The sequence below is a fragment of the Gopherus flavomarginatus genome, chromosome 6 (assembly GCF_025201925.1).
Source record: "Gopherus flavomarginatus isolate rGopFla2 chromosome 6, rGopFla2.mat.asm, whole genome shotgun sequence".
Taxonomy (NCBI): Eukaryota; Metazoa; Chordata; order Testudines; family Testudinidae; genus Gopherus; species Gopherus flavomarginatus.
In genome coordinates, this window is record NC_066622.1 from 117,689,897 (window position 1) to 117,703,913 (window position 14,017).

Genomic DNA, 14,017 nt, shown 5'->3' on the forward strand with positions numbered 1-14,017 from the left:
TCTTAGGGGGCATATTCTACAATGAACATTTTATTTTTGTGTGAGGCTATCGCCCCCCATACCCCGTTTGAAACTGTCACTGGTTTGTTCAGCTGGCCAGTCAGTGACACTGACCACATTAACCTTCAGCTTAGAAGAATAGAACATACTTTTAAGCTTTCATTCCCATGTTTATGTTCATTTTTTGGACACATGATATTTTCCACAAAATTTATGGGACTGTTTTGGTGGGCTGTTCTCTTTTGCAGACTGTTTCATCAGCAAAGATTAAATTTAGGAAGAGCAAGTGGTGACAGGAAATAGTTCTTAGAATTAGAAAACTGAACTATTGAAGGGTATGTTTTAATTCTGCTTAGTTAAAGGGATCAGTAAGACTTAAATTCATATTTCTCATCTGAGCAGTCAAACCTCATGAAACCGAGCAGCTTGAAAGATCAAGTGGACATGCCACAAAACCATATGCAGATTAGTTCAAAGTTGGCAGACCTGTCAATTTAGAGAGAGGATCTTTTTTGATTAGAAGCAGAAGGAACAAAAAATTAAATTCAGAAGTGCATGTAGCCCATCTCTCTGCTTCTTTTCCTCAGGCTCATCAAAGGCGTTTGACTTTTTTTTTTCTTCAAAATTTTATACAAAAGTAGTTATTTTGCAGGGGGAAGGAAATAATTGTTTTACAATTTACAGAATTGTTTCTCAGAACGCTTTGGTGCTTAAATGTCTTGGGGAAGGGATGAGAGAATTTTACAAGTCAATACAATTCTGTGTGTAGTAGATGAGGTTATTTTTAATGTCTCCGAGTACTCTTAGTAGAGACCTCAGCAGACTCTATTGTTTGAACCACGTAAACAGTGTGTGTTTCTACTGGTGGTTAGAACAAAATAGTAGATGAGTTGTAATCCAAGTCAAACTACTGATCATTTGACTCTTACTTATGCCTCTGAAACTGACTAAAACAAATATGAACAAGAATTCTTACAATATACAGTACAACAAAATAGTGTCCAATGGATCTTATCTCTCAAAGAATGAGTACCACCTTTGAAGCTGATCTGTGAAATACTCTTCATGTCTGTTATAGTGACCTTTTGGTTCTTATTTCAAGACACAGTGAAATCTTTATGTATATCCACTTAATGCGCTCTATGACTTTGGGATATTTTACATATGGCACAACATTTTACTAAGCATAATGCTAATAGTAATGTAGTGATTACAAATCCTGGTGCAGAGTCCTTTCTTATGTACTATGGACTTTGTTCTACCTTAATATTAGGAAAGCATAATTCCCTCATAAAATCTACACAGCCAATATGAAAAGGCTGAGTCATCTTCTCAAGCACAAAAAACATAAGGGCCTTATTCTGATCTCACCAGAGTAAATTGTGCAATTCCATTGAAGTCAGTGAAATTATAACCAATGCAAGTGAGATCAGAATCAGGCCCTTAATTATCAAAGAATGACTCTACTCTGAAAGGTGACTGTATAAAAATGGCTCGTCTTTACTCATCAGAACGTCTTCCCTTGTGTATTCAGGATCATATCTGCTCACTTCTGTGATTAAAATAACATTTTACTAGTTTTTACACTTGTCAGTCCTGGAGAGCCAATAGGATAGGGAACATAACTGGAGATCAAGCCATACATGTAGAGCAGGCTGGGCTGAGTTGTGAGGGGCGATGAAGGTGAGGGAAAGAAATTTTAAATTTCTTCTCATGGTCAAGGGGAATCCAGTGAAGCAATTTAAACTGTGGGAGGGGTGACAAGGTGGCATTGATAGGCAAGGAAATGGTTTTATCTGTGACATTTTGGAGGACTGGAGGAGAGTGAACTTGGTATCTGGGAGGCAAGAGAGAAAGAGGTTGCAGTAGTCAAGTGGGAGATGACATGGGGGGTGGACGAGTGTTTTACCTTTGAGAGTGGAAGAGAATATTGTGGAAAAAGTAGCAACAATATTCATGAATATGTGAGAAGAGGGAGAGGTCAAAGATGATGCTGTGATTGTGAGCCTAAGAGACAAGGAGGATGGTGGTGACAGGGATTGGGAATAAAAGTTCTATTTTGGTCATATTGAGCATGAGCTGACAGTGGCTGTCCAAGGTAATACCTGTTAGAGAGATGTGGATCTGAGTGCAGAAGAACAGGCCAGGCTCAGTGAGGTAGACTTATCTCTATACTGACAACTCGCTATAGTAGAAACCATGGGAGCTGGTGAAGTCTCCAAGGAATAAGATGTAGAGTGGGGAAAAGGAAGAAGCAGGGAGAGAATCCCTGTATGACTTTTATGGAGAAAGGAGAGGGAAGAGGAGGAAAAGCTACCAAAGGAAGCAGTAAAAGAGGTAGGAGAAGTAGAGAGAGAGAAAACAGTGAGGAGACCGGGTTACAGAAGCAAAAGGAAAACAAGCTGTTCCAAAAGCGTATGTGATCAACAGCACTTCAGTAGAATATGAAAGAAGTAGAGAACTTGAGACTTATTAACCACTTGTAGAAAGTACTTTATCTCTTGGTCTTTATGTAACTGAAAAAAGAATAAAGGGGCACTGCATCAGATTGTGGGTAGCATATGGATCATAAGAGTTCTCTTCAGTGCATACTGAAAATAGAAAATAAAGTTAGATATTACTGTGAAACTTTTCTATGTGAACAATGTGAGACATAATTCTCAGTGAAGAAGAAGTAAAGAGAATTCTACTAAAAAGGAAAATAGATGGGTGATTATAACAAAAGAAAACTAGATCTAATGAAGGCTTATGGAGATACAAAGGATCTGATCTCTCCTTTCATGCAATTTTACCCCAGTCTAAGCTTGCTGACTTATTATTTTATTGTTTTGTGTTACTGTGACATCTAGAGACCCTCAATAAAGATCGGAGCCTTGCGGTGCTAGGTATTGCAGAAACACAATGATAGTGTTGGCCCTAGAGAATTTACAATCTAAATAGACAAAGCAACCAAAGAGTAGAAAAGAATGAGTATGGGAAAGTGAGGCACAGAACGATGAAATGACTTGATCAAAGTCACACAGGCAGTCTATGGCAGGGCTAGGAACTGAGAAAAGGTCTCATAGACCTTAAGACCAGAAGGGACAATTGTGATCATCTAGTTTGACCTCCTGCACATTGCAGGCCACAGAACTTCACCCACCCACTTCTGTAGTAGATCCCTAACCTCTGGCTGAGTTACAGAAGTCCTCAAATCACGATTTAAAGACTTCAAGTTATAGAGAATTCACCATTTATACCAGTTTAAACCTGCAAGTAACCCATGCCCCATCCTGCAGAGAAAGGTGAACCCTCCACCAGGGTCTCTGCCAATCTGATCCCAAATATGATGATGAGTTAAACCCTGAGCATGTGGGCAAGACCCATCATCAGATACCTGGGAAAGAATTCTCTATAGTAACTCTCAGCCCTCCCATCTAGTGTCCCATCGTTGGCCATTGTGGATATTTGCTGCTAGCAGTCGCAGATCGGCTACCTGCCATTGTAGGTGGTCTCATCATACCATCCCTTCCATAAATTTATCCAGCTTAATCTTGAAGCCAGTTCGTTTTTTTTTGCCCCCACTGCTCCCCTTGGAAGGCTGTTCCAGAACTTCACTCCTCTGATGGTTGGAAACCTTCATCTAATTTCAAGCCTAAACTTGTTGATGGACAGTTTATATTCATTTGTTCTTGTCCACGTTGGTGCTTAACTTAAATCATTCCTCTTCTTCCCTGGTATTTATTCCTTTGATGTATTTATAGAGAGCAATCGTATCTCACCTCAGCCTCCTTTTGGTTAGGCTAAACAAGCCAAGCTCTTGGAATCTCCTCTCATAAGGTAGATTTTTCATTCCTTGGATCATTCTAGTAGCCCTTCTCTGCACCTGTTCCAGTTTGAATTAATCTTTCTTAAACATGGGAGATCAGAATTGCTCACAGTATACCAGATGAGGTCTCACCAGTGCCTTGTATAATGGTATTAATACTTCCCTCTCTTTACCGGAAATACCTTGCCTGATGCATCCTAGCACTGCATTAGCCTTTTTCATAGCTGCATCACATTGGTAGTTCATAAGCATCCTGTGATCAACCCATATATCCAGGTCTTTTTCCTCCTCTGTCACATAAGTCCCTGGTTTACACCAAAAATTCTTGTTGTTAGTCTCTAAGAGTGTGACTTTACACTTCTAAATTTTGTCCCATTTCTATTACTCCAGTTTTCAAGGTCCTCCAGATCTTCTCTTATGATATTGCAGTCCCCCTCTTTATTGGCTATGCCTCCCAATTTTGTGTCGTCCTCACATTTTATTAGCAGAGTTGCACTTTTTATGCCAAGGTCACTAATAAAAATGTTAAATGAGATTGTTCCCAAGAACGATCCCTGAGGAATTCCACTAGTAATCTCTCTCCAGCCTAACAGTTGACCTTTTCAGTTGTAGTTTCCCCTTTAACCAGTTTCTTATTCACCTTTCAGTTCTCATATTAATCCCCATCGTCTCCAATTTAGCTAATAATTTCCCATGTGGAACTGTATGAAATGCCTTACTGAAATCCAGATAGATTAGATCTACTGCATTTCCTTCTTCTAAAAAAAATCCGGTATCTTCTCAAAACAGGAGAGATTAGATCTGGCACAATCTACCTTTTATAAAACCATGTTGTTTTTTTACCCATAATAACTGTTTAGCTTTATGTCCTTAACTACTTTCTCTTTCAAAATTTGTTCCAAGACCTTGCATACAATTGAGATCAAACTAACAAGCCTGTGGTTTTGAGGATCACCCTTTTCCCCTTTCTTAAAAATAGGAACTGTATTGGCAATTCTCCAGTCATAGGGTATGACCCCCCCAAGTCTATAGATTTATTAAAGATCCTTGCTATTTATTAAGCTTGCAATTTCATGTGTCAGTTCCTTTAATATTCTTGGATGGAGATGATCTGGGCCTCCTGTTTTAGTCCCATTAAGCTGTTTGAGTTTGACTTCCACCACTGATTTGGCAATTTCTACTTCTATATCCTCGTTTCACCTAGTCACTCTGGTATCATCCCATGTTGAGCCATGCCTAGATTCTCTTTAATCTTCACCCCATCCTCTGTGTTTAGCGGTCTCCTGAGTCTCATTCCAGTGCCTTAATCATAAGATCATTTTCCTGCACTTGAGTGGAGTTAACGCCTATTTTAACCTGAGAACATAACAGTAGAACCAGGCTCAATATGTGAGGGTTGAGAGGGCAGTTAATAGATTAAGAGAATAGCAGGTAAATCCATAAAAAATAGACATGTCTTTTCTATTCAAGCTGGCTAATGACTTTGTTACCCTTACACACAAATTCTCTCATTAGTCCACTCATGGCGAAATCAGCACCAAATGTTAATAGAGCTCAAATACACATTGGGCCACGTTTTACCTTTAGGAGGAAAATCATGTCTCCTTGCCTTTATTTCAGCTACCATGGAGGGAGCCCTCGCAGTGGAACCAGGGGGGTTCTACTGTGGAAGAATGTATGTAGAATTCTGGGGGCCCATACTGGTGGGCCTCATTCTGTGTGGTGAGGATTCCCTGGTGTTCACTACTATGGTGGAGGCTGAGAGAAGAGCACTGCTTCAGCCATCTAATGCTTCCACCAATTAGCTCTGCTTCACCACCAGCATATCTGGGCAGTGTCCAGCTCAGCTACTTAGGCTGCACATTGATATGGGATTGCATGGCTGTATCTGAGGGCAAAATAGGGTCCACTATTCTGAGCTGTCCTGTATTTCTGTGTTCGTTTTCCTTCTGTTCATTGACGCTAGACACCAATTCTTCCAGGCTTCTTTTGACTGCTTGATTTCTGTTTGCATTCCCCCCTTTTAATTGGATTGTTACGGATTCTATTTTAATTTCTTACTGTTTACTTATCTCTCCACCAGACACCCTACCATATATCTATATACCTATGTTCAGTACAGGTACCATAGCTCTTTTTCATATCCTGTCATAAACATACAGCTAAGGGTAGCATAAAATCCCTCTTTACCCTGTAAAAGGTTAATCCCTCCTTTATGTGTAAAGGGTTAAGAAGCTGAAATAACCTGGTTAGCACCTGACCAAAAGGACCAATAAGGGGAGAAGATACTTTTAAATCTGTGGGGGAAGGTTTTTGTTTTGGGTTCCTTTGTTCTCTCCGGATTAGTGAGGAACCAGGGCAGGGAAAATAGATCTCCCAAATCCATATCTGAACTAAGCATCTAATATTACAAAAATAGTAAGTAATAGCAAGAAAATGCGTTAAATTATCTTTTGTTTTAGCTTGTGAATTTTCCCTGTACTAAGAGGGAGGTTTATCCCTGTTTTTGTAACTTTAAAGTTTTGCCTAGAGGGAAAATCCTCTGTGTTTTAAATCTAATTACCCTGTAAATTATCTTCCATCCTGATTTTATAAAGGTGCTTCTTTTACTTTTTCTTTATATTAAAATTCTGTTTTTAAGAATAATTGGGTTTTTAGTGTCCTAAAAACCTAAGGGTCTGGTCAAGCTTTCCCAGGAAAGGGAGTGAAGGGGCTTGGGGGGGATATTTTGGGGAAACAGGAACTCCAAGTGATTCTTTTCCTGAATCTTTGTCTAACTCACTTGGTGGTGGCAGCAGTACCCATCCAAGGACAAGGAAGGATTTGTGCCTTGGGGAAGTTTTTAACCTAAGCTGGTAGAAATAAGCTTAGGGGGTCTTTCATACGGGTCCCCACATCTGTACCCCAAAGTTCAGAGTGGAGAGGGAACTCTAACATATCCACACCTTTTCTCATCATATAAATACCTCTTTTCTCTCTACTTGCTTCATTAGCTCCTTTTTTTGGTCTATCCAGGTTATACTTTAAAGCATTGCAGTCAAAGTCTCATTTTAACTCTCTCTTTTTAGCCTGCAGCCTACTTAACTTTTATTTCCTGGAGTGTTTACGTTTTTGTCAGTTATACAGCCCTGTACCACTGAGCAATGAGTGGGTATGTAGATCTGTAGTAAAAGCATTGCATTGACAGGTGGATTCTGTTTAGTACAATATTTCAGGAATAGGAACTACTTGTGAGGGACAAAAGTAGCTCTTTCTCTTCCTTCACCTGTATGTAGCTATGTAAAGGATAGACCACATTTTAGAGACTTTGCAAAGTACAGAGAAATGATACTATAGCTAGAGGTGCTCCATATCCTAAAAAGGGGGCATGGCTGGGTGGTGTGGGGCAGAAGTATAATAAGAACCTTGACTTTCTTCTCTGCCTCCCCCCATGCCAACATGGGAGCCATCCCATTTTATATCAATTAAGATTTATTTTTAGCACCAATCCAGAGCCTGTACGGGGATTTTTAGAGCTGTTCTCTTTGACAAGCATAATACTGTTAGTATTTTTGGAGAGAAAAATGCCCATTAAATTATGTTGCATGCAGATGGCTATTTTATTTTTTGACGTTGTAATATGAATCTAAGTAATCTGACTGTGTAGGTAGAGCATTAACTCAGGGCTCATGTTCTCTCTCAGATATTTTCTTCACTGATGTGCATCCTGGACACGTAGGGATTCTAAATACTTTGTAACCAGCTTGAGTGTCTAGATAGAGGAGTCTGAGACCACTAAGATAAGTGACTATTAAGGCTTTTGGTGAACAAAGTTCGTATTAACTTGTTAAGTGGAGCACAACTGCAGATTGCTACATGGAGAAGGATAGCATGGTGTAGATTAAAAAGTATTTGGGGAATAATAAAAAGTCTAGGATTAAAATTGCTAAACCCTTTGTGCACAGTAAACTTGGAGGCTTCAGTAACCTAAAACTGTATCATTATGTCTGTGCAATGATTCAAATGTTCAAACTATGAGGACCAACTGACTCAGCCAAAGAAATGGAAAGCACAAAAGAGGAAATCTGTGATCATCATCTATCTTTTAGGGAACTAACACTAAGTAACAAGCAGAGAAGGACACTTAAATTACCCAAGAGAAATCAAGGATCTGGTTACACAGAAGAGAAATCCTAAATACTTTTTTATGTACACTGTGGGTCTGATCATGCCAACATGCAGCTGAAGGGCAATGATCCATCCCCCTGTTAACTTCTTACCTTGAATATGGAATAATAATCCTGATAAAATCTGAACTATACTACCTCATCCTCCTTCACATCCCTCTTTAAGGCTCTCGTTAGCCATGAGGGCTGCAGAACCCAATCTGTTGATTTTGGCTAAACAGACCAGCTATTCCACTTGTCCTTTTTTCCTTCTCCTACCGCAAATCTAAAGACACAAAAAATAAGTACAATATACATAACTAACTTAACAGTGCCAATTCTTTACCAGGTTCGTTGCTCATCATGTTGTATCTCCATGTCCTACCCTTTCTCTGTGTCTTTAGACTATAAGCCCTTAAGGGTAGGGATTGTCTCGTTTCTGTGTTTGTACGGCATCCAGCACAACAGGGCCTCAAAACTGATCAGGAGCTTTGACCACTACCCTAATATAAATATGTACTATAACTACTACCTCTGCATCGTGTTAAATAGCGGCTGCTGTTATTAATTAATTTCTCTACTTTGCAGTATGGAGTTGGGGGTGCAAATGTTATAAAATGGCACCTGGGCTGCACATCTCATTTTAAGACTAGGGGTTTCAGCTGCTCATGAGCTACTGCTGCTCTAGCTCTGCTACTTCGAGCCACTGAATCCTTCTTTTCACTCTCCCATCCAGCCTCTATTTTCATTGCATTTTTTACAGAAGTGCAAAGTTTGCTGAAAAGTAGAAATAGCCTTGACAGCCATAGGGTTCTGTCCCCTGTTCTCTTAGAATTCAGTGAGGTTTTTGCCATTGATTTCAATGGAAAGAAGCATCTGCCTGTTATGTTTTAATATTTCATTCTTCCTTGAACTTATTGTGTGTTGAAATATTCTGCCAAGTCACCTTAATAAGGATTATGTTGTCAGATCCTATTTCCTACTAACACACAACTTTTTTTTTCCTATCCCAGGAGAGAATGCGGACAGTAAATTGGAATCCTCGAGGCAACAGATGTCAAAGAACCAGTCAGAACATTATGAGATAATAATTCCCTACATTTTGAATGGAGAACAATGGAAACCAATAAATAGCATTGATTCAAAGGTTAGTTTTCATTTTGCTAACTATTGCAGTACAACATTATGCAACAACTGAAAGACTTTACATGAAAAAAAATGACTATACTTCACCACTAAAATGTCTGCCAGCTAGACATGATTATTTGCCTAATTTGAATGAAATCTTTAAAAAAAAAAGTGAGATCTTTGAGTGGTTAAAATGAACTCTTGCCTCAGTTCAAAGTGACATTTTTATTTTTTATAGCAAAAAGGTAAATTTCAAGAAACATAACTTCAGTATTCTGAGAGAGGTTAACATTAATTGCTTGAAATCTGTTGACAAGTTTTGACAAACGTTTGTGGGTTTTTTGTTCTTCAGATAGGAATCTGGGAAAGAAAGCACAGGGATGACTTTGGAAGGGAAGGAGTTTGAAAGGTCACTTAGAGAAATGGAAGATTTTAGGTTAGGGAAGATATTTTTGTAAAAGACAAGGCTGGGCTTAATAAAAAGTCAGTGTATGCGACTGACTATATTCTACTTTTATGCACCTGCTCTCTCACAAATCCTGGGACCATTCACCCCGGAGTAACTTAGAACATATATGTAGGTACTCTGTGACAAGGACTGCTCCCTGTAGCTTACAGTAATGTTGCTTGTTAGGGCTAGTTCAAGACATTGCATATCGTCCATAGAGGGGTTTGTGCCTAGTCATGCTGCTCAAGGAGCAGTCAAGGGAATGAATTCTGACTGAGTCACAGTTTGCTCCCTGCTTTCCTGCTTGCTTCAGGGGGGAAATAATCTGCAACTGGCTGTAACCAGTTAGATTGCTTCCCCCTTAGAGGTGGCTCAGATCTGGTGGTCAGCACTGTAGAGGAAGGTGGAGCCAAGCCACTGCCTATTTCCAGTCCCACCCACATTTCACCCGGCACATGGAGGAGGAGGACCACCCCCACTGAGCTTTCTCTCCCCTCTCATGCAGACATTGGTGATGCAGGTGGACTGCACAAAGGAGTAAAAGGACATTTTATGCCCATTAGTTTTCTTCATGGGCGTATAGATCAAGTGCCCAACTTGCTCCCTAACTTTTGCATGCAAATTTTTGTTTTGTTCCAATTCACTTTTTGAATTATTCCAAAAGTCATGTATGAAAAATCATGTGTAAAATGAAACAGAAGCTTAGCAAAAAAAAAGTAGAGTTGTACTATAATTTAAAAACCTTTTACAGGAAATCGTATTAAATTACCATAAGTGCTCTCCTTTTGAGGGACACTGCTTTTAAGTTGTGCTAACTAGCAATTGACAGAAGTGGATGTGAAGAGATTTTAAAGCAATGGATGAGACTTCTTTTAAAAAATTTCATGTTTAAATTTTTCTTCCTTTTTTTGTTTCAAATTGGAAAGAAAGAATAGTCATATCTTTTTTGAATTTGAATTTCTGTCCTGCCAAGACTGATGTTGTTGTGAATCTATAAAACCGTGAAATATTATGAGAGAGAAACTGGGATGGCTTTGTCCTAAATGTATGTGCAAGTCTATTTTTAGAACATTTAATTGGAAACAGACGTTCTCCTTGTAGAGTACTTCAGGCTGCTGTAGTTTTCTGAAAGGGTTACAATGGAGTACCTTTTATGTGAGTAATGATAATGATTTACATCATTAATTCGTTTCCCAGATTTGCTTGCAGTGTAAGATGAACATTAGAAAAGATTTGTGGTTTGGTAGAGAGATCCATTTGCTGTGTCAGCACTTCTTAAAATATTTCTCTTCCATGGAAACTGTTATAAATTAAATACATAAGTGCAGATCAAGCTGTGGGAAGAACAACAATGTTATACTGGTTGAGGGAGAAAAATTATGAATAGCTTTTCATGTTATTGATCAAAAGCAGGAAAGTTAAACAATGTGTTGGGAGTTAAATAAGATCCTTTGTTCTTTACCTCTTTTGAAAGCGTGCCACCATTTTTGTTTTGTTTTACTGTATATTCTTGGCGAGAGGTAACCAGGGGAGTTACACTGTAGTAGAAAATATAGAAAGGTAAACAATTCAGTCATTGCATGTGTGTAATGCTGAAGTATTAGTTGCTTGGGTATGTACTTCAAAATAGATAATTACAATCTGCTGTGTTCACCCAGGCAATAATCTACTTTGACCTCAAAAACTTTAAGGTAAGTTGATCCTGCTTATCACTTTTATGGGAGAGCATCAAATTAAACACAGAGAATTGTGTTGGTCATTCAGTAGATCACACTAGCTCTACCTCCTTAAGGCAAGATTCTCTTCTCAGTTATTCCAGTACTTGATGGAGATATGCCTGATTTACATTGGAGTATCTGAGATCAGAATCTGGTCCTGAATTAATACTGAAGCAGTGTCTTATGCAAGGGGCCACCCATGCAGAATAACCAGTAGAATTGGGTGATAGCGCCCAGTCTTGCTTAACTAAAATCAGTTACGTTGTCATTGACGACAGTGGGACTGGGACTCAAACTCTCAACAAAAAAAATTGTTAACCTTCTTAATTGCAGCCTATTCTTTATAAATATAACTGACACATGAGCTTTCAAGGATACCTAACAATATGGGAAATTCAGGGGGAAATTACAAGCCATTTTCAAGCAAGAAGAGATTAAAAAAAGTGGTAGAAGAAAAAACCAAAATTTCAAATCGGGATCATTTGAAATGACCTGTAATTCAAAATTAATTTTGTGATTTTTTTTCAAACTGTGCAGAAACAAAGTGAGACTTTTATAATGGAAGTTGGAACATTAATATGGAAAATGATACTGCTTCTCTGAAATATATATATTTTATACATATCTATCCACACCCCAAGCTAACTTATCACTTTATATTTAAACAAATAACCTAGGCATCTTTGACATAAGTTACAGTGGGACGTATATCTGTGATTGTGAATATGCAACTCTCTATATTTGTGATTGTTAGAGAGCCCCAATATTGTATGCAGTATTGTTGTAACTGTGTCAGTCCCAAGATATTAGAGAGACAAGGTGGGTTGGTAATATCTTTTATTGGACCAGCTTCTGAAGTTGGTCCAATAAAAGATATTACCTGACCCACCTTGTCTCTCTAAAGATTCACAAGGCATTTTTGGGTAAGAGTAGAACTGTTAGCCACAGTGTTCTGACTAACCTCCAGTCTGGGTATTTAATTCTGCCCAACTACATTCCTTTCTTAGTTTTAAGTAGATATAGTATATTTTTTCTTGTGCTGCCCTAGGAAACAATCCTGCAAACACTTACTCCCAGGGGTAGTGTCTATTATTGTGAGTAATCCAGTTGTCTCCAGTGGAACTACTTATGAGTAAGGTTATTCATGTGTGTGCTTGGAGATTCAGGGTCCTAAACAGTTATGTGGCATTGCTGTGTGCTTTTAAGCAGCTGCCACATTACACAGAGATATGGCTGCTTTTTAGTGTTGGGAGAAATTATTCCTCTATATGTGTGCATTGAAGAAGGTGCTGATAGTGGTATTATATTTTAAGGCTGAATTCCAACTTCCATTCTAACTCTCCCTTTTTACTTGTTCATAACTTTCCCTAACAAATCCATTTTAGTGCTGACATTTTCCATGCTTGGTCTCAGCCCAAAGGTGTTAGCAAAATCATTTCAGAGGCTTTTGTGTTATTCAAGTGAGAAAGAAATACTCTCTCCTCAGTTGCTCCAGGCTGAATTTTCACTTCAAATCTGTTTTGAGACTTAAAAGTCAAGCCAATTTTGATGAAAGTTGGGCCAATAACTTTATAGTGCACAGTAGGAGTTTTAAAATAAGAACTTTAAGGGACCATTTGCTTGGCCTCAACCTTCAGTCCTACACTTGGTGTAATAACACCCTACTGGTAAGTCTGTAAGCCAGATCACTGAATCACAAGGAATTTAGAAAGTCAAGTAATGATGCCTGAGTTAAAAATGGCTCTAATTGGAACTGGGGCCAGAGCCATGGTCAGGAGCCTGCCAAGCCTATCATTGCCACAGGGGAGAGAAATGCCAGGCCATCCTCAGGCTAGTTTACTAGCTCTGCTGCTGAAGCAAGTGGAGCATGTAAATCTCCAAAGCCAGTAAGATGCAAGTGGGTGGTGGGAAGGAAAAAGTCTTAACTAATGGGAACAGAATGGATGTAAAGAAGGCAAAGTGTGTGCACAGGTAGCACTGTGAGCGGTTCTTCACGGTTTTGTTCGTATGAGTACTCCACATCAGGATGTGCATACACCCGCCTTCTGGATTGGAGATATTTTTTTTTGTCAGCAGTGTCCATGGGTCTACACCTGTGCCCAGTATATCCTCCAACTCTGGTATGAGGGTATAGAGCAGTGGTTCTTAACCTGCTGCCCAATCAGCACACAGCTTCTGCCCATGTGACAATCTCAGGGCTGTATAGGTAGTATTGGATGCAGCCCATATAACAGGTTGGGAACCATTGGTATAGAGGGATGGGCTGACCCCTGCCTCTGCAGCTGAAGACAGAGTGTTGTGGTGTCTGCTAGCTAGCTACACAGCTTACTTTGTTTTATTCTTTTATTTCTTACTATTCCTTTCTGTTTAGTTTTATTGCTTTGTTTTGTTTTTTAGCAGAAGTTATGCTTTTGGGGGCCTCCCCCCTCCATTTCTATGCGGTCAGGTCCTCCTTGCCCTTGGTCCGTGTTTTGTTTGCAGCCTTTCCTGCACAGGTTATGCCAAAATCCCTGGGTTTAATAGCATGTCTTCTTTCCTTAGTGACAGGCATTCCAGCTGTCTCGGAGAGTCTCACATCCCATCTAAGTTCCAACTACAAGGCCAGATTTACAAAGCTGAGGGAAGATAGACTTAAGCCCCTCCTTATGGAATGTTCCCTAAGACCTGCTGGGTCCATCATCACCCAACTCTCTGGTATGTTGGCCTCAGCCACTCATAGTACTCTGATGATTTCTTCAGCCCTGGTAAGCAGAGGCCATGGGGCAACTTC

At 39.3% G+C, this 14,017-nt stretch overlaps 1 protein-coding gene across 2 annotated transcripts in view; it reads left to right on the forward strand.

Annotated features, from left to right (window-relative positions):
- The window catches only part of ADAM12 (ADAM metallopeptidase domain 12), a 330,750-nt gene that overhangs the window by 13,802 nt on the left and 302,931 nt on the right, over positions 1-14,017 (forward strand). For both annotated transcript variants that reach the window (XM_050959376.1, XM_050959375.1), the window contains exon 2: positions 8,967-9,100. In XM_050959376.1, the coding sequence (XP_050815333.1) occupies positions 8,967-9,100 (134 nt within the window). The remainder of the gene's footprint in view (positions 1-8,966; positions 9,101-14,017) is intronic.